This window comes from Microcebus murinus, chromosome 2, assembly GCF_040939455.1.
Source record: "Microcebus murinus isolate Inina chromosome 2, M.murinus_Inina_mat1.0, whole genome shotgun sequence".
In the NCBI taxonomy this organism is placed as follows: domain Eukaryota; kingdom Metazoa; phylum Chordata; class Mammalia; order Primates; family Cheirogaleidae; genus Microcebus; species Microcebus murinus.
Genome location: NC_134105.1, coordinates 15,780,080 through 15,803,414, shown reverse-complemented (window position 1 = coordinate 15,803,414; position 23,335 = coordinate 15,780,080). Strand labels below are relative to the sequence as shown.

General features: G+C 44.1%; 2 protein-coding genes across 5 annotated transcripts in view; both read right to left on the bottom strand.

The window, feature by feature from the left end:
* Positions 1-23,335, bottom strand: part of LYPLA2 (lysophospholipase 2) — a 317,757-nt gene that overhangs the window by 64,465 nt on the left and 229,957 nt on the right. The window lies entirely within an intron of this gene.
* Positions 17,014-23,335, bottom strand: part of RPL11 (ribosomal protein L11) — a 484,397-nt gene continuing 478,075 nt past the window's right edge. For 2 of the 4 annotated variants that reach the window (XM_075995002.1, XM_075994993.1), the window contains exons 2-7: positions 22,004-22,027; positions 21,078-21,225; positions 19,800-19,906; positions 19,310-19,441; positions 17,490-17,600; positions 17,014-17,094 (exon numbers count right to left, since the gene is read on the bottom strand). In XM_075995002.1, coding sequence (XP_075851117.1) covers positions 17,065-17,094; positions 17,490-17,600; positions 19,310-19,441; positions 19,800-19,906; positions 21,078-21,225; positions 22,004-22,009 — 534 coding nt within the window. In that variant the 5' untranslated portion in view covers positions 22,010-22,027 and the 3' untranslated portion in view covers positions 17,014-17,064. Of the gene's footprint in view, positions 17,095-17,489; positions 17,601-19,309; positions 19,442-19,799; positions 19,907-21,077; positions 21,229-22,003; positions 22,030-23,335 lie in introns of all 4 variants that reach the window. The other 2 variants (XM_075994982.1, XM_075994986.1) reach the window with 2 other exon arrangements.

Here is a 23,335-nt window from a genome sequence, read left to right as displayed (position 1 = left end):
TTCTCTCTCTTTTTTTTTTTTTGAGACAGAGTCTCGCTCTGTTGCACAGGCTAGAGTGCTGTGGCATCAGCCTAGCTCACAGTAACCTCAAATTCCTGGGCTCAAGTGATCCTCCTGCCTCAGCCTCCCGAGTAGCTGGGACTACAGGCTGTGCCACCATGCCTGGCTAATTTTTTCTATTTTTAGTAGAGACGGAGTCTCAGTCTTGCTCAGGCTGGTCTCAAACTGCTGAGCGCAGGTGATCCTCCTACCTCAGCCTCCCAAAGTGCTAGGATTACAGGGTCTCGGCCACAATGTGTTAATTCTCATCCCCACCTTAGTTCTACTGATCAGAATCCCTAGGAGGCCCAGGAATCTATGTTTTGATAAGCTCTCTAGGAGATCTGAGAGGCTGCTAAAGTTTAAGAAGCACTTTGCTACACACAATGCATAAACTGATCCTGTAACCTGGTAAATGCCCCAGTTTATATCTGTTTTCCCTGCTTATCCAACTGCTTATGTGACATCTACATTGAGATGACTAAAAGGCATCTCAAGTATAATGTGTCTCAAACCTTTTCAAACCTCTGCAGTGATGTCCCAGCATACAACAAAGCCAAAGTCTTCATTGCCATGGCCTTCAAGGCCCTAAGTGGTCTGCCCTGCACCACTCCAGCCTCTTTTCTTTGCATCCTCCCACTCCCTTGCTGTGTTCCACTCACACTGGCCTCCCTGCTGTTTCCCAAAGGGGCCTTGTCTCATGTCAAGGCAAGCTCCATCTGTCTAGAATACTCTTCCCCCACATCTTCACAAGGCTGCTCCCTCACTTCCTTCATGTCTGCTCATGTAACCTTGCAGAGGTCTCCCCAACTACCCTTTGCAACATCATTCTCTGCATATAGTTACTCTTCATACCACTTGATCAATGCTTGACATATTTTTGTTTGTTTACTAAATGTAAGCTCCATGAGAGTAAGTATACCTGGAGCTTAAACAGTACCTGAAATATAACAGCCTTCAAAAAATATTTGTTATTCCATAGAGGCAGTACTAAAAAAAATAAAAATAAAAAAATAAAAAAATAAAAAAAAAATATTTGTTAGATGAATAACTAGGTAGATAGATAGATAGATGGATGAAAAGGCTGTTTAGAAATTACGTGTAAGTATGTTGGAGCCAATGTTCGTTGTGGACCTACTAAATGGCAGACACTCCACAGATCTCACTTAGTTCTCAACAATCCTGTGCAGGAGTATTATCTATTTTGCAAATAAGGAAACTGAAGCTCAGAGAGGTTAATACACAAACCAAAGTTCAACAGTAGATGGCAAGTCTGAATTTAGGAGCCTTTTATTTCAGCTCTAACAGGCTGTTACGCCTCAATGGGAGTCAGTCTAGGTTGAACCCACCAGTCTGGACAATTATATGCTTCTAGCTTGGAAGAATGAGATGTGTTTGTACAGAAGATCGAAGACAGTCCAGACACTTTACATACTTTATACTTGGTGGTTCTCCTTGGACCTTACTTTAATATGTCAACTTCCTTCTAAAAATATAACCCCCCAAATTGATCCTCTAGATATGTTCTAATCAGTGGCAGATACTTTGAAAGACTGGACCAGGATTCTAGATTAACGTATCTCAAGCCAAGTTCTCTATTCTGTAATTCCTTTTCAGAACCTACACTAGATGACTTCATGTGTTATTACCATCTTTGAAAACATTAGAAAAGTATAGCCTCCAAAATATGGACTGAAGCTTGTCAATTCTACTGAAAACATCTGATATCCTGGAGGGATAAAAGACTTTTGAGAATTCCCCAAATGTATCCCTGTATGTAATTGCTTTTGTAAGATGAAATAAAGTATTACTGGAAAAAGATGACTTTTAGATACCCACTGATCATATAAATCCAGGAATACAGTGCTTTGCAGTTACTAAATCCTCTTTTGAACTTTTGCCTGATCTTTTTCTTCTCCTTTGATAAGTAATTTTTATACTAGATGAAAATGATGAGAACAAATGGCTTTTTCTCTTTGCTGCAGCATAAATAGTACTCTGTCTATAAAGAGGCTGCCTCACATCGACGAGGATCCAAGTCTCTGCTGAATCTGACCTCCACTCTATCTCCAGCTGGTTTCTATCTCAGAAACCATTTTCCTTAGACTGCACCATTTTCTCTTCACCTCCATCACCCTCACTAGCAGCTGGCATCCATAATAGACACCTTTTAGGGTATCTCAGCAAAATTATAATTAAAATCTGCTATGGACTTTCAGGGTTGCCTGCAAACAGCAGTAATTAACACCAGATATCACTCAACTATCTCTACCTACCGTCCCCTCTCCAACTGCCTGTTAGGCCACCTGATCTCTCATCAGGAGTATGGCAAAGCATTCCTGCTGCTTCTGCCTCTGCCTAGCCTTGTCCCCTGTATACTGCTGCCAGGATGAGCTTCTACACACAAAGTAACTGATAATAATTATGATCAGTCATGTCATAATTATATGCCAGGTACTTCACTTGCATCATTTTTGCTCCTTATAATAACCAAGTCAGACAGAGATATGTACCCCTATTTACCAAAGAAACTGAATTCAGATAACTTAAGAAACCCACCAAGATCACAAGGTTTTTAAAAGCCATATCTGGGATTCCACCCCAGATCTCTGAGGCTAAAGAGCCCGTGCCTCCTCATTACAGCTGACTGGGCTTCAGGATCAGGTTTGGGCTGGATTGACATTCAAGGCCCTTCGGAAATCTAGTCCATTCAGCCACATTTCCTGTACTGAGCCCAACACCTCTCTCATTTCTAGACACACCAAATAATTTAACATCCTTCCTCTTGCATCCATACCCGAGTGATCACTATTGCTTTATGTGAAGTGACTTTTCCCCCAAACCCCTTTCTTTGTCTGGTTCACTCATGATACTGAGATGTAAATCAAATGGGTTTTTTGATCATCCCCCTATTAGCCCCACACACAGTACTCACAGAATAACCTAAGCAAACCTGGTACACCATACGTCACACTGTCTTCTAACCTATTGTATCCTAAAGTTGAGGTAAGTATTACCAGCGACACAAATGACTTTAGATGGCACATGGATGCAACATTAATCAATTAACATTGAGTCACAAAGTGAGAGAATTATTCCCTTTCCAACTACAAGGAGAAAGGTTCAGTGTAGTGCTGGTGCGTTAAGGTGGTGAGTACCAGCATGGCCTCTGGAGCAAAACTGCCTGGGTTCAATCCCTGTATGCCACTTATTAGCTGACTTCTCTGTACCTCAGTTTCTTCACTGCACTATACAGATAATAGTATAGATGGGGTTGTGCTAAGGATCAAATGAGTTAATAATATATTGTCTTGCACATGGTAAATGCTCAGGAACAGATAGTTATTACAGTTCCCTTTAGCATCTCTCTAATCATTGCTAATTCTTCTTGAATGGAACAAGCTTCAGGCCCACAGCCTTTAGGCAACAGAATCTAACCAGCTAGTGAGACTGATGTTCCATTTATATTAGAATATAAAGGGATATAAATTTGACAGATAAATCCATTAGAAGTAAATATTAGATAATAATACAAGTGGTACCTGGTTATGGCAAAAAATAAAATAAAAGCAGCTGGGTGCAGTGGCTCACACCTGTAATTCTAGTACTTTGGGAGGCCAAGGCAGGGGGATTATTTGAGGGCAACAGTTCAAGACTAGCCTGAGCAACATATCAAAACCCTGTCTCTACAAAAAAATAAAAAACAAGCCGGGTGTGGTGGCATGCACCTGTAGTCCCAGCTACTGGGGAGGCTGAGGCAGAAGGATCACAGGAGCCCAGGAGTTTGAGGTTGCATTGAGCTGTGATGACACCACTGCACTCTAGCCTGGGCAACAAAGCAAGACCCTGTCATTCATTCATCAATAAATACGTAGATGGATAGATAAGATAGATAGATAATAAAAGCAGTACTAGAATGAATGAAATTGGGGAAGCATTCGCTGACTTATTCATTTGTCTCCCCTACTAAATTTCAAGTTATGCAAAGGTAGGGACTCTCTCCCATAGTTGTGCCCCCAGATCCCAACACATATCCAGGCACACAATAAAAATTTGCTGAATAAATGAGTTCAGCAAACATTCTTAGAACACAGCCAATGGGAGGTACTCCTAAGGCATGATAGAGGACAGATGCCTGCCGAGTTCATGAACTTGAATCCAAGAAAGATGTGTACGCTACATTGCCATGGTTTCAAAGCATGGTTGCCAGATCAGCAGCCTCAGCATCACCTGGGAACTTGTTAGAAATGCAGAGTCTCAGGAACCAGCCCAGATTTACTGAATCAGAAATTTGGGGAGGGGCAGCAATCTAGTTTTTACAAGCCTTACAGGAGACTGTAAAGCACTCAAGTTGGAATGTCACTGATCCAGCAGGACGCAGATACAGAGCAGGGCTGGAGGGCGGCCAGGACAGAACCCAGAGCACATGGGCTGCTCACAGGACAGCTCTGTATCAGCACAGACCTGCAGCATGTGACACCACCAGGAAGAGTCAGGAGGATTCTATTGTCAGGATGGTGAAATGATTGGTGTTCTTGTGGACCTGTCAAGTGCCAGGCCAGGAAACCAGGCCGTCTGGGTTAGGCTTGGCTCTGCCACTAACTCTTTGTGTGTGATCTTTGGCATGGCCCTTTACCCCTCAAACCTATTTCTTCACCCATGGGAGCTCTACTGAGACGGTCCTGTCCCCTGGCAGTGTTCCCCCACACTCCCAGATGACTCTTTCCTATCCTTATCCTACTTCACTGAGAAAACGGAAGCAATCCAAAGAGAGCGTCCACAGGTCTCTGTCACGTATCCATCTCCATCACCTACCAACATCGGCACTCACACGCTCAGCCTCCCAACCTCGCCACGCTTCTATCCTAGTCTAACCCCTCCATCTGTGTGCTCAAAGCTGACCCCCCACCCACTCAAGGATATTGCTACAGCAAGTCCCCTTCCTCACATCAATTCTTTTCTCTGCCGGATTCTTCCAATCACAGTAAGAAGTTGTATTTCCCACCTTTACTCCCCTTGGCTGCAGAACTCCTGGGGAGAGTTGTCTATACCAGCTGTCTCCACTTACTCTCCTCTACTGCTCCCTGAGTACTCAGGCTTTCCCACCATCCCCCCAGCAGCACTGCTCCAGAGAGAGCCACCAGGGACCCCCATGGTTTCACCTGATCTTCAGCAGCACTCACCCAGTTCATCATCCCTTCCTCACACACGCTCCCTCTGCCTCCGGGAGACCACGCTCTGGGCTCTTCTTCTACTTTACTGGTCCCTCCTTCTCAGACTCCTCCTCAGATTCCTATTCTTTTCCCTTTATTTTTTTATTTTATTTATTTATTTATTTTGAGACAGAGTCTCACTTTGTTGCCTGGGCTAGAGTGCTGTGGCATCAGCCTAGCTCACAGCAACCTCAAACTCCTGGGCTCAAGGGATCCTCCTGCCTCAGCCTCCCGAGTAGCTGGGACTACAGGCATGCGCCACCATGCCCGGCTAATTTTTTCTATATATTTTTAGTTGTCCAGCTAATTTCTTTCTATTTTTAGTAGAGACGGGGTCTCACTCTTGCTCAGACTGGTCTCGGACTCCTGAGCTCAAACGATCCACCCACCTCGGCCTCCCAGAGTGAGTGCTAGGATTACAGGCGTGAGCCACCGCGCCTGGCCTTCCCAGGCCTTTAAATGCTGAGGTACCCCAAAGTTCAGTCCCAGGTCCTCTCCTCTTGTCACAACCACTCCCTTACAACTTCACCCAGTCTCAGGACTTTAGATTTGGACATCTGTGTGCTGAGGACCTCCAAACACACATCTGCAGCCTTGACACCAGGGTGTCTACTCAACATCTTCCCTCAGATCATTGGCATCTTAAACTGAACAGGACTCCTAGTTTCCTGTCAAATCAGCCCCATACCACCTTCCCCATCTAAATTAACAGTAACTCCACACTTCTTGCTGCTTAGGCCTGAAATTTTAGACTTTTATTTGTTTTGTTTTTTTGAGACAGTCTCACTCTGTTGCTGGGACTAGAGTGCTGTGGTGTCATCATAGCTCACTGCAGCCTCAATCTCCTGGGCTCAAGCGATCCTCCTGCCTCAGCCTCCCAAGTATTACCAGCTGGGGCCACAGGCAGGTACCACCACACCTGGTTAATTTTTCTATTTTTGTGTAGAGATGGGGTCTTGCTTTTGCTCATGCTGGTCTCAAACTCATGGCCTCAAGCAATCCTCCCACCTCAGCCTTTTTAGTCATTCTTGACTTCTTTCTCTCATATCCCTTATCCAATTGTCCAAGGAAACTCTGCTGGTTCACTTTCAAGAAATATCTATTATTTGACCACGTCTCACCACCTCCAATGCTGCCCCCACATCCAGGCCAGCATGACTTCCTGGTTCCACCCTTGCCCCCTCCCCCATATTCTATTCTTAACACAGCCGTCATGGTTTTTTAAATGGATGTCAGATCATGGCAAGCCTCTGCTCATATCTCTGCATCGGATGATTCATCTTGCTCACAGTAAAGGCCAAAGTCTTACTAATGGCCTGCAAAGCCCACACAGCCGGTCCCTCACACTTCTCTGACCTCATCTCCTCCTTTTCCCGCTGACTCCACCTGGCCATAAGGGGCTCTGTGCTACATCCTCTGAGACCTTTGCTCTAGCTGTCCCCTCCGTCTCTCCAGAAAGCTCTTCCTCATAGATCCCCCTGGCCAATTCTTATGCCCTTCAAATGTCATCCCTCCCTCATCCCCTCACCTGCCCTGTTTTTTTCATTTCTCCACAACACATACCTACCATCTTATAACATTCTCCAGATTTCCTTGTGTATTGTCCATCTCCCTCCACTAGAAAGTAAGCTCCACGAAGGCAGGGTGTTTGTCTTTGTTCACTGATGTTCCTAAGCCCCTTAAACAACACCTAGTACATAGTAGGCACTCAAAAAAGTTATTTAGGCTGGGCACGGTGGCTCACGCCTGTAATCCTAGCACTCTGGAAGGCTGAGGCAGGTGGACCCTATGAGCTCAGGAGTTCAAGACCAGCCTAAGCAAGAGCAAGACCCTGTCTCTACTGAAAAAAAAATAGAAAGAAATGAGCTGGTCAACTGAAAATATATAGAAAAAATTAGCTGGTTGCTGGTTGCTGTGAGCTAGGCTGATGCCACGGCACTCTAGCCCAGGCAACACAGTGAGACTCAGTCTCAAAAAAAAAAAAGTATTGCTTGTTTGGGCACACTGCAGCCTCGGAACTCCTGGGCTCAAGTGATCCTCCAACCTCAGCCTCATGAGTACCTGGGACTACAGGCTTGTGTCACTGTCACCAGTTTGAGACACAATTTTCTCAACAGTTAAATATTTAATCTATTGGAAAATAATAAAATAAACATGTTAAACCTGTAAATTCAGTAGTGACAGGGTTCTTTTGCGAATTTTAAGGAAATATCAGGTAAATAGTATTTCATAAGTAATCTGAAGGCGATAAACAAGGTGTTGTACAGAGCTGCTCTCTACCACAGAGGCAAACCCAAACCCTCTGCCATTGCAGAGGGCCTTCGCAGGCAAGGGTTGCATCCTGGAATTCCCAAACCTGGCTGTGCATACAATTCACCTAGGAAGCTTTTTAAACATTAGATTCCTATGTTCCATATTAAGTGCTCTAGGGTTGGGGCCTGGAATCTATATATTTGTTATTTAAAACATTTTCTAAAGACAGGGTTTTATTCTGTCACCCAGGCCGGAGTGCCATGGTCCAATCATAGCTCACTGTAACTGAACTCCTAGCTCAAGCAATCCTCCTGCCTCAGCCTCCGGAGTAGCTAGGACTACAGGCATTGCAGCACCATACCCAGCTAATACATATATATATGCATGTGTGTGTGTGTGCGTATATATATATATATGTAATATATATATTTATAATTTTTTTTTGAGACAGGGTCTTGCGATGTTGCCTGGGCTAGAGTGCAGTGGTGTCATCATAGCTCACTGCAGTCTCTAACTCCTAGGCTCAAGCAAGCCTCCTGCCTGTCTCCTAAGGAGCTAGGACTATAGGCACATGCCACCGCACCTGGCTGATTTTTTTATTTATTTTTTGTAGACAGGCTGGTCTTGAACTCCTGGGCTCAAGTGATCTTCCCACTTGGCCTCCCAAAATCCTTGAATTATAAGTGTGAGCCATGGTGCCCAGTCCCAGCTAATATTTTAAAATTTTTTGTAGAGATGGGGTCTTGCTATGTTGCTCAGGCTGGTCTTAATTCCTGGCCTCAAGTGACCCCCCCACCTTAACCTCCCAAAGTGCTGGGATTACAGGTGTAAGCCACTGTGCTCAGTCTGAACTCTATATTGTAAATAAATATCTCAGGTAATCCTCCTGTAACCAGCCCAGTACTGTATAAGGCTTAGCAAGTAGGAATTGCTAAATTAGCAGACCTCTGAGGGCTCTTCTAGCTCCATTCTGCCTTTGTGATTGAAACTTGATCACCTACAGTCCTACACCATAGAGCAGGAGTTTTCAAACTGCAGATTAAAATCCATTAAATGAGTTAGAACCAGCATTAGGGGAAAAAATTAAACAGACATAAAATGAGAACGCATTGCCTATAAGTGTATTATTCCATACTTTTTGAATACATGTATTTTTTGATACATATGTATATATTTATATATTAATAAGTAGTGATATAAAAATATATATATATTTTTTACTGTGGGTTTATATTAAAAAAACTTTGAAAGCCACTGCTGTTGACAGGAATCTCAACCTTTCAGAGTTATAAAAATGTGAATTCCCGAGCCCTACAAAATTCAGATCTCTGGGAATAGTACAGGCATCTGTATTTTTAACAGGCAGGTGATTGATGCAGGTGGTCCTCAGACCACACTTAAAGAAACACTATTGTGCTCTTCGAATTCAAACCTGTCCCCAGGACTCATTCATCCAGTGTTTTTCCATCCTAAGGGAGAAAGGGGAGGAAATGGACTCAGGGGGAGCAAGTATTTCTTTTTCTTTCTTTTTTTTTTTTTTTTTTTTTGAGACAGGGTCTCACTTTGTTGCCCAGGCTAGAGTGAGTGCCGTGGCGTCAGCCTAGCTCACAGCAACCTCACACTCCTGGGCTCAAGCAATCCTGCTGCCTCAGCCTCCCGAGTAGCTGGGACTACAGGCATGTCCCACCATGCTCGGCTAATTTTTTCTATATATATATTAGTTGCCCAATTAATTTCTTTCTATTTATAGTAGAGATGGGGTCTCGCTCTTGCTCAGGCTGGTTTCAAACTCCTGACCTCGAGCAATCCGCCCGCCTTGGCCTCCCAGAGTGCTAGGATTACAGTCTTTTTCTTTCTTGATAGTGGTTAAGAAATGATTTGAGGCCAGTTGCGGTGGCTCATGCATGTAGGCCAAGGCAGGAGGATCACTTGAGGCCAGGACTTCAAGATCAGCCTGGGTGATACAGCAAGATTCCGTCTCTACAAAAAAATCTCTAAAAAATTAGCCGGGCATGGTGGTGTGCACCTGTAGTCCTAGCTACTTGGAAGCTGAGGTGGGAGGACTGCTTGAGCCCAGGAGTTTGAGGCTGCAGTGAGCTATGATCATGTCACTGCACTCCAGCCTGGGTGACCTTGTCTCTTTTAAATAACATTAAAATAACAAGTGATAAAATAACAAGTGAGGCCTTGTCTCTATTTTAAATAACATTAAAGAGGGACACTAGATTTTTTTCCCACCGGAGAAGTGGACAGAGGGACACATGTACTTATTTTTGCCAACATAGCAGCAGGGACTATATATATCTGTTTGATTCAATGCCATGTTTGATGTAGGTAAGCACTCAAATATTAGATGAATTAAAGATCACCCAGGCGTGCTGGCTCAGACCTGTAATTCCAGCACTTTGGGAGGCCAAGGCAGGAGGCTTGCTTGAGACCAGGAGTTCCAGACCAGGCTGGGCAACATACAACCAGTCTCTACAAAAAATAAAAAAATTAGACAGGCACTGTGGTGCCTGCCTGTAGTCCCAGTTACTCAGGAAGCTGAGGTGGGAGGATTGCTTGAGCTAGGAGGTCAAGGTTACAGTGACCTATGATCAGGCCACTGTACTCCAGCCTGGGCAACAGAGAAAGACTGTCTCTAAAAAAATAGAGTAATACTGAAATGAGAATAGAAAGCTATACCTGGTACTTCTCCAAATTGTTGTCCTTCTCAAAGCCTAGTTCTTTTTTCTTTTGAGACAGAGTCTCACTTTGTTGCCCGGGCTAGAGTGCCGTGGCATCACCCTAGCTCACAGCAACCTCAAACTCCTGAACTCTTGCCTCAGTCTCCCAAGTAGCTGGGACTACAGGAATGTGCCACCATGCCTGGCTAATTGTTTTTTCTATGTATTTTTAGTTGGCCAATTAATTTCTTTCTATTTTTGGTAGAGACGGGGTCTCACTTTTGCTCAGGATGGTTTCAAACTCCTGATCTTGAGCGATCCTCCTGCCTTGGCCTCCCAGAGTGCTAGTATTAAAGGCGTGAGCCACTGCACCCAGTCTTGAGGCCTAGTTCTTCATACATTTTAGGGATGCTTTGAAAAAAAGAAGAGAAACCTGACAAACCCCTGAATCGAGTTTACTCAGTACCTTTAAAGTCAATAATTTCCACATTCCCCTTTTTTCTCCAGGAAAAAAATGTTCAAGCCACAGAATGAAACCTCTTGAATTTAGGCCTATCACAGAACACCAAAAATATACTCAATTAACATATATTTACAATACTTAAAGTAGTTCCTACTATGTGCCGAGTGATTTACATATATACTCCCTTTAATTCTTGAAAACAACCCGGTAGGTAAAGTAGGTGAACCTATTTTACACAAGACCCAAGGCCAGGGAGGTTGGCTGACTTGTCCAAGGTCTCACCCAGTAGGTAAGTGGCAGTGTTGCTGTCTGTGCCCAATCTGGGCAACAAGCTGGTCTCAAGGGTTAGACACTATGAACGTCAGAGTGAGACACGGCCCTGTGACTGAGCTTACAGAATGTCTGCTACAAAGTATACACACCTCTCATTTCAAACAACATTCTTTTAATTATATAATTCAGGGGCTACCTGGGTGTTTGTCCCTATAAATTCAATTGTTGACAAATTAAGGCCAGCTCCATTTCTATGATCCCTGGCCCTCCTGGGGGATTTGTGAGAATGTAGGCTAGAAGGATAAACAGTACTTTGTGGGTAGTAACTTAATTTTGGAAAAAGCTGATGCAAGTGTGTTTTAAAGGGCAGAAATGTCATGTAGCCTTGGTTTGAAGGTGGTTCCACGACCACTTTTGACTTTGGGCAATTTGTTTCCTTCTATATACACCACATTCTCCTCATTCTAACACTAAGAGGGTTGTGACAACTGAATGAAATATATGCACATCAGGAAAGAATACCAATCAGCATCAATGAAAGTACACCCTCCCCTGGAGTCAGCCTGAATGAGACGTCCGGGACAGTAACAATTACTGCAAATACTTCCTAACAGGGAGGGGGGCCTCGTAACCGCTAGTGGGTTCTTCACAGAAAACAAGCCCATACCACCAGCCAGGGACCGTTCTGAGCATTTTATCTCACACTCCTATAAGGGATTTAAGAGGCTTACATTCCCATTTTAATTGACAGAAAATAAACACATTTTGGGGCACATGTGATATTAATATTTTGATACATTCATATAATTAGGATATTCATATTAAACATTTTTTCCTTATGCTGGGAACATTTGTTCTCTTCTGTTTTGAAATATACAACATATTACTAACTGTAATCACCCTACTGATGTATTGAACACTAGATCTTATTTATTCTAACTGTATTTTTGTACCCACTAATAAACCTCTCTTCACCCACCCCTTAAATTCCAAATTTTGTGTTCTTAACCACTATCATATGCCATGTCATGCTTAAGCAGAACCAATATTCTGCAAAAAATAGAAAAAATAAATAAAAAACACCAGCCAGGCATAGTGGCTCATGGCTATTAATCCTAGCACTACTCTGAGGCTGAGGTGGGGGGATCTCTTGAGCCCAGGAGTTTGAGGTTGCATTGAGTTATGTTGACGCCACTGCACTCTAGCCCAGGTGACAGAGCAAGACCCTATCTCAAAAAAACCCACCACACCTTGTTCCAGAGGTATAGCTGAATACTATAGTATTCAAAGTGGTAAGTCATGTCATCAAAGCAACACATTCAGTTGGGTACTGAGGAGGTCTAGAACTTCATTTGTGTTTATGCTGTAAACACCTTTGCCTTTCAAGCTCCTTTCAGGCTCCAGGTAACAAGTGACTTTATTTATCACATAAAAAATTATATCAGTAGTGATGAATATAATTACGTAACATTCTAAAATCAAGTTACATAAAGGTCCTCAATTGGTACAATCACAATTCATCATTTTTGTTCACTGATTTGTGGAAACACAAACCATCTGTACCTGGAAGAGTCACGTTCAGGCCTCCAGGCGCCCCTAGGAGCTTCAAGCTGGATTCCCCTCTGACAACCACACTGTGGTTTCCATAACAAGCTGCTCTCAAAGTGGTTCTGCACCCCCAGGCACTAGCTTGGTCCCCAGTGGCTGGCAGGTTAAACTATTTGTGGATGGTTTCTGGGCCCTGACCTAGCCACTCACCTAGAAGGCCTGGGCTTTAACCCTTTTGACTCAGCCCCCTTTGGCAGCCAACCATTCTGGTCTTCACCCACCAGCTGGCTGGAGTACCTCAGCAGTCCCATTAAGTTTAACAGGTTAGGACCAGCGGGTGGTTAAGCTGCAAGTCAAAGCAGCTTAAGGCAAAAAAGCATAAAATTCAAAAGATAAAGGGTTACACACAAAGTCCAACAGGCTCTTTTAGAGGGCCAGAAAGGCCGCAACTTGCCATGTTACTTACCCATGGTCATAACACTAGCAGGGGAAGCAGAAAAATTAGAACATGGATAACTTTTCTCCTGCTGTGTGTTCCTTCTACTATACCCCATCATCTAACAGTTGTAAGATACCTCGCAAGGACCTTCCAGGTACTCCCTGGACAGTGTGCCAAAACAGGGTAAGAGCCTCTACTGGAACAGTAGACAGTTAGCACCTACTGCATAGATAAGGCAATGGGTTCTATACATTCTCCAAATGGAATACTATGTAGCCACTGTAATGACATGAGAACATAATTAAAATGAAAAGCACAAAACTACAGCTGATTTCTTCTCAACTACATTAAAAAGAAAAATGCTTAGAAGATACATTGGCTGCATCTGCTATTTAGCATTTCCAATGTGGAAAGAGAAACTACTGTCCTTAGTGCTATGGTCATGTATGATTTTTTATTAGTTATTTAGCATCCAAACAATCCTTGTGGACTATTTTCCAACAGCTCAAAAGAGCAACATACATGTAGGTACACACACACACTTAAAAGTTTTGATCATACCTTTAAAAAGATCTCTAGATTGGCCGGGCGCTGTGGCTCACGCCTGTAATCCTAGCTCTTGGGAGGCCGAGGCGGGCGGATTGCTCAAGGTCAGGAGTTCGAAACCAGCCTGAGCAAGAGCGAGACCCCGTCTCTACTATAAATAGAAAGAAATTAATTGGCCAACTAATATATACAAAAAATTAGCCGGGCATGGTGGCGCATGCCTGTAGTCCCAGCTACTCGGGAGGCTGAGGCAGAAGGATCACTCAAGCCCAGGAGTTTGAGGTTGCTGTGAGCTAGGCTGACGCCACGGCACTCACTCTAGCCTGGACAACAAAGCGAGACTCTGTCTCAAAAAAAAAAAAAAAAAAAAAAAGATCTCTAGATTGCTCTTACCTGAATTTTGACCTTCCCCCTTTGGTCCTTTGGCCATCTTACATGGATGAAAATACTCCAGCACAGTGGTGTAATAACCTAATCGGTTTCCCAGCTTCTGCTCCAATCCCCCTTTCCACAGCAGCCAGTGCCTCCAAAGGTTAAGCTGCTCGTGCACTCACTGTGATCTGGCCCCAAGAGCTTGATCTGATCTCCTACTTCAGTTATATGGTGATCAATCCCCTTAGCACTTAAGGTTATCTATTGATTTGTGTGGGAACATCCCTGACCTCCACGCACTAATGCCAACAGCAGTCACTGTGATAATAAAAAACCCACCCCTACAAATTTTGAAATACTCCAGGGATGGGGGTTGGACAATATTGCCCCAGCTAGAGAACTCTGCCCTAGAGGTTTGCTGCAGGAATAGAACGTTCATTCAGCAAAGTAAGGCAGTATTTCTGGGATACAGATAGATGCTTGCTAGGGATACTACCTCATTCCAAAGGCAACTAAAATTGTGACACTGGGACAGAGGGTCACCTAACAATGACCCACTCCCAAATTTTCATGGGTAGCAGCTGAAGAAATGAGGAAATAACCACACAGTTAAGAACTTCATACAACTAAATTTATTAAACAAATCTTGTTGGATATCATGTCCTCCCCCTTGTTTTGACATTAGGCTGTGGGCAGTGCCTCTACACTTTAGTGTGCATACAAACCACCTGTAGCTCTCATTAAGTCAGATTCCAATTCAGTAGGTTGGGGGTCCCCCAAGAGTTCTAACAAACTCCCAGGTGATCCTATCTACCCACTTGCTACAAGCTCAACCACAAACACCAAGGCTTAAAACCCCAAGTGGGATATCTACTTGGAAGTCAAGTTTCTAGCCAGAATAGGAACAAGCTATTCTGAACCAGTTAGGAAATGTCCCCAATTGCTTCAGTCCCATAGTCGTTTCATGACTTACCCAAAATCTCAATGCTAGTTAGAGCCAGGGCTCAAATCCAGTTAGTTCTCTCAACTCCCAACAGAACTTTTTCTACTGGGCCAAGAGACCAGGCAGTTCTATTTTTTTAAGATGGAAGTCAACTCAACTGAGTACACAAATACAGAACCAAGTTCAGCAGGATTATATTATTAAAAATTAAAGAGCAACACAAACAAAAAAACCCAGATATACAGCAAAAGGCCTTAACAATAGTGTTAAGGTTGGTAGAGTAGCATCAGAGGGACTTTCTACATTTTGTATTTCTGAAATGCTTTATTCAGATGAAAATAACATAAATGTTCCATCTCTGTAAAATGCAATACCCGCTTCCCACTGCAGTTAGCACCCGGCACTAGACTAGTTAGCTATCTATTCATCCAGAGTTTGTTCTCAAACGTGTTTAATTCAGAAGTTAAAAAACAAGTTTCCCCCCATAAAATCGAAGCTGAATCAAACTCCTTCACTCTGTTTATGAGATGGTGCCCTAGCCCTACATTACAAGACTGAGAAGTCAATACATGTAATATTTTAAGTGAAATAAAAGTATACAGCAACATACTCCATGATTCTCCCGTTTAACCAACTAGGTCTGACCTCACTGATTAAGAGGACTTATAATCTCCAGGTTTTAAAACACCCAAAGCAAACAAATTAGAGAACCCGATAATAGCAATGAAAAGGTAGCCCAAGGACAACCGAACTGTCACAATGAGTAAATTATTTTATTCATTTTGAGACAGAGTCTCACTTTGTTGCCCTGGGTAGAGTGAGTGCCGTGGCGTCAGCCTAGCTCACAGCAACCTCAAACTCCAGGGCTCAAGCAATCCTACTGCCTCAGCCTCCTCAGTAGCTGGGACTACAGGCATGTGCCACCATGCCTGGCTAATTTTTTTAATATATATTTTTAGTTGGTCAATTAATTTCTTTCTATTTTTAGTAGAGACGGGGTTTTGCTCTTGGTCAGGCTGATTTCGAACTCCTGACCTCAAGCAATCCACCCGCCTTGGCCTCCCAGAGTGCTAGGATTATAGGTGTGAGCCACTGTGCCCAGCCCACAATGAGTAAATTAAACTGAATTAACATGCGTTCAATATTAAAAATAAACAATGGCCAAGTTTTTTGTCTGATGGTCACAGAAATGACTGAATTAACATGTGCTCAATATTAAAAATGAACAATGGCCAAGTTTTTTGTCTGATGGTCACAGAAATGATGTCATCTAAATGTCAGCTTCAGTGAGATCTAGAAAATCACTACAGGCAATAAATTTAATTTTCACATGAAAGGGAAGCAAACCTGTAAAAGTTAACATTTCTTATACCCAAACAGAAACCCTCTTGGCACGGTGGCTCATGCCTATAAATCCTACCACTCTGGGAGGCCAAGGCAGTATTGCTGGAGCTCAGGAGTTCAAGACCAGCCTGAACAAGACTGAGACCTTGTTTCTACTAAATATAGAAAAATTAGCCAGGTGTGGTAGCATGCGCCTGTAGTCCCAGCTACTTTGGAGGCCGAGGCAGGAGGATTACTTGAGCTCAGAAGTTTGAGTTTGCAGTGAGCTCCGAAAATGCCACTTGCACTCTACCCAGGGCAACAGTGAGACAGTATCAAAAAAATAAATAAATAAATAAATAAATAAAAGAAAGAAACTGAACCATCCTCCACATGCCCCTCTTCAAAAAATAATTACTTTGTAACTCACACTCACTCAATGTAACATAGCTAATAAAGGGCAGGGCTGGGAATTAAATCCAGATAATTTGCCTCAAAGACTGCCCTGAAACCTGAGTCTGAACAGTCAAGTCAAAATTTAATCTCAAGTATCAAACTAAAGCCTGCGTTTCCTTCACTACACATCAGTGCTAATAAAATTTCTAGTACAGAACAGAATTACGAATAGAGGGGATCATCCTGGAACACAGGAGCACTGCAATCTGCCTTTAATCAAGGCTCTAAATTCAAACCCCTAACCCAACCACACCCTCCCCTCTAAAATCAGTTTAAATGGTGCTACCACGCCACAGAACACCAACAAGGGTACATCAGGCAATGCTACAAAGCTCAAACTTGGATCTGCCAGGAAACACTGCATCCAATCAGAGGATGCCAGGGGTGTTACCAGCTATTCCCACCGAAGCTTTAAGAGGCTCGAGGTCCAAGGACTTGAATATGGCCAGGATCCTTTCACAGAACACACAACGGTAATGTACATTTCATTGAAAACTTATTTTATTGGCCTTCTGAATACAAACGGGGATTTATTTGCCAGGAAGGATGATCCCATCATACTGAAAGAGAAGAGATTTTATTTTTTTCAGAACACGAGGCAACAACAAAGATTGCAGCAATGGCTAACATTTGAGAATTCAAATCTGATACATGAACTTGAACTCTGAATCCCATATCCTTTCTGGAATAAACAGGAAGCTGGCTGGTTTTAACAACTGTAACACTGTGCTCAACTCCACTATAACCTGAGAAAAGGGAAGTCCGTTTAAAGCCCTAGTTCTGGACATTCTTTTAAACCACCAACCCTGGAAGCCCCCACTTGCCAGGTTGCCCATTATTCTATCTTTAAAGAAGCTACTCATCAAACAGTACTGTATTTTGCATCCCCAAACCCCAACTCTATTCACAACACTGCACACCACCACCTCACTTGAGATAAATCAATCAGCGTTACCTTCTGCTGGAACCAGCGCATGGCCTCCTCTTTGCTGATTCTGTGTTTGGCCCCAATGCAGCCTGTCCTGCGCTTCTTGTCTGCGATGCTGAAACCTGGCCTACCCAGCACCTGTCCCAGGAATAACCAACAGTCACCTAGCCAGCTCAGAGTCAGGAGCAGATGGACAAACTCATACATTAGAAATTGATCAAGAGTCACCTGGTAGCCCATGGAATCTGGAGCAAGACCAATGGTCTCAGCCTCTGACAAAACTGTCATCAGCATTCTAGTCACATGGCCATACTATAGATTTGCTCTGGAGGCCGGAAAGTTCAGCATCTTCCTCCCTCCTTCCCATTGGTGCTGAGGATCCTCCACTACCGCTCCCCAATCTCCAAAGCACATTTTTTTTTTTTCCAGACAGAGTCTCACTCTGTTGCCCTGGCTAGAGTGCCATGGCATCAGCCTAGCTCACAGCAACCTCAAACTCCTGGGCTCGAGCCTTCTGCCTCAGTCTCCCAAGTAGCTGAGACTACAGGCACGCACCACCATGCCCGACTAATTTTTTCTATATACTTTTAGATGTCCAGCTAATGTCTTTCTATTTTTTAGTAGAGATGGGGTCTCACTCTTGCTCAGGCTGGTCTTGAACTCCTGAGCTCAAACAATCCTCCTGTGTTGGCCTCCCAGAGTGCTAGGATTATAGGTGTGAGCTACTGTGCCCAGCCCAAGGCACATTTGTTTTTAAAACTAACATTTAAAAATCGAAAGAATATTGATGAGGCATAGTGGCTCATGTCTATATTCCTAGCACTCAGGGAGGCTGAGGCAGGAGGTGGCTAGGAGTTCGACACCAGCCTGGGCAATAATAGCAAGACCCCCATCTCTACTAAAAATAGAAAAATCAGCCAGGCCTCATGGCACTCGCCTTTCGCCCCAGCTACTCAGAAGGCTAAGGCAGGAGGTTCCCCTGAGCCCTGGAGTTTAAGAGTGTAGTGATAAGGACACTGCACTCTACCCAGGGCAACAAAGTGAGATTCTATCTCTTAAAAAAAAAAAGGAAATTGAAAGGAAAAAGGAAATTGAACCATCTCCTTGCCACCCCCATACTTCATATTAAAAATAAATAAAACACAAATCTATTGCAACATGTGCATATGTGTATTATACAAAACTTAAAACTGAGAAACATACACACAAATATGCCCCCAAATGCCCTGTGAGTAACCAGTTCTCATTACGGCTTGGACATTCAAATCTAATGAGGATGCCACTGTCTTTCAGGTTCCATACTAGTCAGGACTTCTGGTTTTGGCTATTTAGCTTTATGGTTGGACCAAAATGCTGCAGTAACACAAATGGTCACTTCTACATTAAAAATCCCCATCCTGAGCAAACCACCATACCACCCAAACCTGTTTCTATGTCCTCTGGCTAAATGCCACACCTCTAGGGTCTAAGGGAAGGAGGTTTGAAGGAAGAGCAGCCTTAGTGCAGCCAACCCACGGGCCAAACAGAGCACCAATACTACTTCTCCAAAAATTTTCAAATCACCAGCTGGATGAACAGTTTCCTTCATCCACCTTTAAGCCATGCTGGTGGCTTTACAGATACGGGACCATTAGCGTCACAGTAACAAGCCCTGTCCATCTTGTTCAGTGCTATACCCCTACACTTCCCACATATAAGGCACATCTTCCCAAGGAGGAGAACACACAGCACACAATACTTAAAGCTTCAATCCAACATTAAACATCAAGATAGCACATACAAAACAAAGGAATAGAGATTCCCCTCTCCTCATAAAGCAGGAGTGGGAAAAGACTAAATATCCATACCACATAGAAGTCCAGGCCGTAGATACCAATGCTTGGATCATATTTGATTCCCAGATCGATGTGTTCCTGGATCCCAAATCCAAAGTTTCCAGTATCTGAGAAGTTATTTTTTCTTAATTCATATTCTCGCACCTGGGAAGAAAAATGCAGCAGTAACATTCCTTGTCATCTTTACTTCTCCCCCAAATAACTACCTCAACTGGCAACATTCAGCACCCCAGAGCAAAAATACAATTCAGTGTAGCTTGGCTGGGTTCTGATTTCCTCATTACACCAAACTGCATCCCAACTACGGATTTCCAGGAACGTTCCCAATTTCCAAAGGGCAAAAAACAAAAAAACCCAGAGAAAGCAAAGGCTTTAAAATGACTCTCAGACATCTTTCAAACCACCAAAGAAAGAATATAGTTTCACCTTGAGTACTGAAAAGCCTTTTAAAAGCTTAAATACACAGAGCACCAATATCACCCCAGGCAGGGATGAGCCTCACCTTTAGACCTTTCTCCAGGATTTCTTCTGCCTTGGCCCCTCTGACTGTGCAGTGGACTGCAATCTTCTCATTTCTCCTGATGCCAAAGGATCTGACAGTGTATCTAGCTGCAGACAGGGGAGTACAAGGAGTCAGGGTTGTCATACTCCCACTGTACTCACCTCTTCCCCAGAATACCATCTCCAGACTTAAAGTGACATTAAGTATCCACCCACACTCATAGTCAAAGCAGTGATGTTCTAACCAGTGTCATCTATGCTGATTAATCAACTTCACCTACAGATGCACTCCCCAACCCCTAGTACCAGTCCATGGCCTGTTAGAAACTTAGGAAAGGGGGTGCACACAGGTGTTGAGTGAAGCTTCATCTGTATTTACAGCCGCTCCCCATCATTACCTGAGCTTTGCTTGTTCTCCCAGCCCCCCACCACAGCTGTGGAAAAATTGTCTTCCATGAAACCAGTCCCTGGTGCCCAAAAGGTTGGGGACTGCTGATCTACAGCACAGAAAACACTTCCTAATACCCAGTCACCCAACCATACTTCAGCAATTAAGAACTCTTAAGTCATAGTGCTAAGTCTCAGGAAGGGCAACTTCACAATCAGAGTAGGCCAAAGAGGCAACTAAGATCACTGTGTTCTAAAGAAAACAAAACACTGATAACAGCTAACATCTGCTAAAACCTTATGCATCCTGCTATCTCTCTCTCTGTGTATATGTATTTGCAGTACATATATATTTGGAGACAGTCTCACTCTGTAGCCCTGAGTAGAGTGCCATGGTATCAACCTAGCTCACAGCAACCTCAAAATCCTGGGTTCAAGCAATCCTCCCGCCTCCCAAGTAGCTGGAACCACAGGCACATGCCATGATGCCCGGCTAATTTTTCTATTTTTAGGAGACGGGGTCTCCATTCTGCTCAGGCTGGTGTCAAACTCCTGAGCTCAAGTAACCCTCCCGCCTCAGCCTCCCAGAGTGCTAGAATTACAGACCTGAGCCACCACACCTGGCCTGCTACTCCTATTTTACAGGTTAGGCCCTGAGAGATTAATTTCCACGCCAAGGTCACAGCTGTTAATATCCTAGTTGAAAAAATCTTTACTTGGGCCAGTCTTAAAGACTGCTCACATACAATCTGGTATTCCAACTCCACATTCCAATCTCAAAAGGTTGGCTCATGAGTTTAAAGGGATGCCAATTATCACTTACACAGGCTTGACTGCTGGTTAATTAAGAAACGATCGTGCAAACAAAGTGGCCATCTCTGCCACTACTCACCTTTGGAAAACACAGGAGTCTGGCCTGTGAGCTGCTCCAACACCTTAGCTGCCCGGGTCAGTCTGTCTCCACTCTCCCCAACACAGATGTTGAGGCAGAGCTTGCGGATGCGAAGTTCCCGCATGGGGTTCTCCTTTTCACCTTGATCCTGCTGCAACAAGGAAGCGCAATCAACACACTCAAGAACCCGTCACAGTTGAGAATCCAGCGTTCTTATTATTTTTCATTTCCACAGCATATTTACTTCTGCTCATTTCAAATCGTAAAGGAAGACCTAAGGATGAAGTACGTATCACCGTATTTACCTGGGAGGGATCAAGGAAAAAGTGAGCTCGGGCTCTTCTTGCGCGCACAGGTGAAGTGAAATGCAGGACAAATAGTGAGTGTTAAAGTTACGGACACTGAGGATGAACCCCAGGGGCTCAATGTGTAGGTAACGAAGAGCGCCCCCATTATAACTCAGATTAAGGAGGAAAGGGGGAGAACAGAATTGAACTGCTGAGGACACACGTGGTTAGGCGACGTCCTGCACCCGGTTCGGAAGCTGTCCGCGGGCTGGCGCCTTCCTTAAGCAGAGTAAGCGGCTGCGATTCCCTAGCACCGGGCAAGCCTAAGTTCGAGGGACCGGGGAAAGGCCTTGAGACGGTGTCCCAAACCTTCCGTTCGTTCCATTTGCCCACGCTGCGGCCCCGCGGGCCAAGCCGCTAAACCCTCTGGGCAGCTGACCCGAGCCCGCTCCTAGGAGGACGGGAGGAGACGACAGCGTCCAGCCCCGCGCCCTCGACCCGCACGGCTCTGCCAGTTTCGGTCCGGCTGGCATCACGGGCTCCATCCTCTCGGCCCGCGGGCGAGGTAGCCACCTCAGGTTCGGCAGGCCGTGGATGGCGACGGATGAAAGAAAGCAAACCTAAGCCCTAGTTACTCACCGCCATGATGGGAAACAGGAAGAGAGAGTGAAACTTCCGACCCAGAGCCTTATGGGTCAGGAGGCGGGATCTTTTCCCAGGCTCACCAGCGACGTGAGAGAGAGAGAGGCGCGTCTGGCCCGGAGCAGTGCGTTGGCTTCCCCCTTGTGGATCTTGCTAGCAACTGCAGGCCACGCGGCTGACGACCCGGACTTAGGTTTCCAAAAATAGTTTTCGACAGACAGCTCGCTGAACTGGCACGTCTGAGTTTCCCGACCCCATTGACATTCTCCTTTCCTACACAGTATCAGGACCTAGTGGTTCTCGCGTGATGAGACTGCCAAAACGACACAATTAAATCAATTATGCAGGTTATCGTGCAAATTTATTCTGTAACAATGTAAACAAATAGAATGTATATAAATCCAACAGAGTGGTGGCTTGAGTGCTGAGCTGTGAAGACAGGTGGATGTGGTCTTGTCTTGGCCAGCTAATAGCTAAATGACCTTGAGCAAGTTACTACAGGTTCAGTATCCCTAATCTGAAATGCCTGGGACCAGGGGTGTTTTGGATTTTGGAATATTTGCATATACATAATGAGGTGTCTTGGGGATGGGACGCAAGTCTAAACACAAAATTCATTTATGTTTCATATACTCCTATACACATGGCCTCAAGGTAATTGTATACAACATTTTTAATAATTTTGTGCATGAAGGAAAGCCTGTGTACATTGAACCAAAGCAAACATGCCGCTGTCTCAGCCACCCATGTGGACAGTCTGTGGATGTTTTGCATCACCATCATTCCTGAGTCTAAATTTATATGCTACTGATACACAATCATTTTCTTACACTTATTCACACTTAAGTACTTAATAGTAAAACATATGGTGTACCATTAATATGGTGAAAAAATGTGTGTTCAGGGTAACTAAGAAACACACAGTAGCATCACCAGAATACCTGCATCAGCTGTTAAACAACAGCAATAGCCAACAACAGCGGGCTTTCAGTCTCCACCTACAATATTGTTTTGATTAAAAGGTTACTGGACACTGTATTTTATCTTTTTATGTAAGAAGAAACATCAGGAGTAGTTGAGTGACCAGGAGGAGGGCCCCTTTAGGGATGAAGATGCATTCTGCTAGTGGCTTTTAAAAATGTTTCCTCCTGGGCAGGTGCAGTGGCTCACACCTGTAATCCCTGCACTCTTGGAGGCCAAGGCGGGAAGATCGCTCGAGGTCAGGAGTTCAAGACCAGCCTGAGCAAGAGTGAGACCCCCAACTCTACTAAAAATAGAAACAAATTAGCTGGACAATTAAAAATATATAGAAAAAATTAGCTGCACATG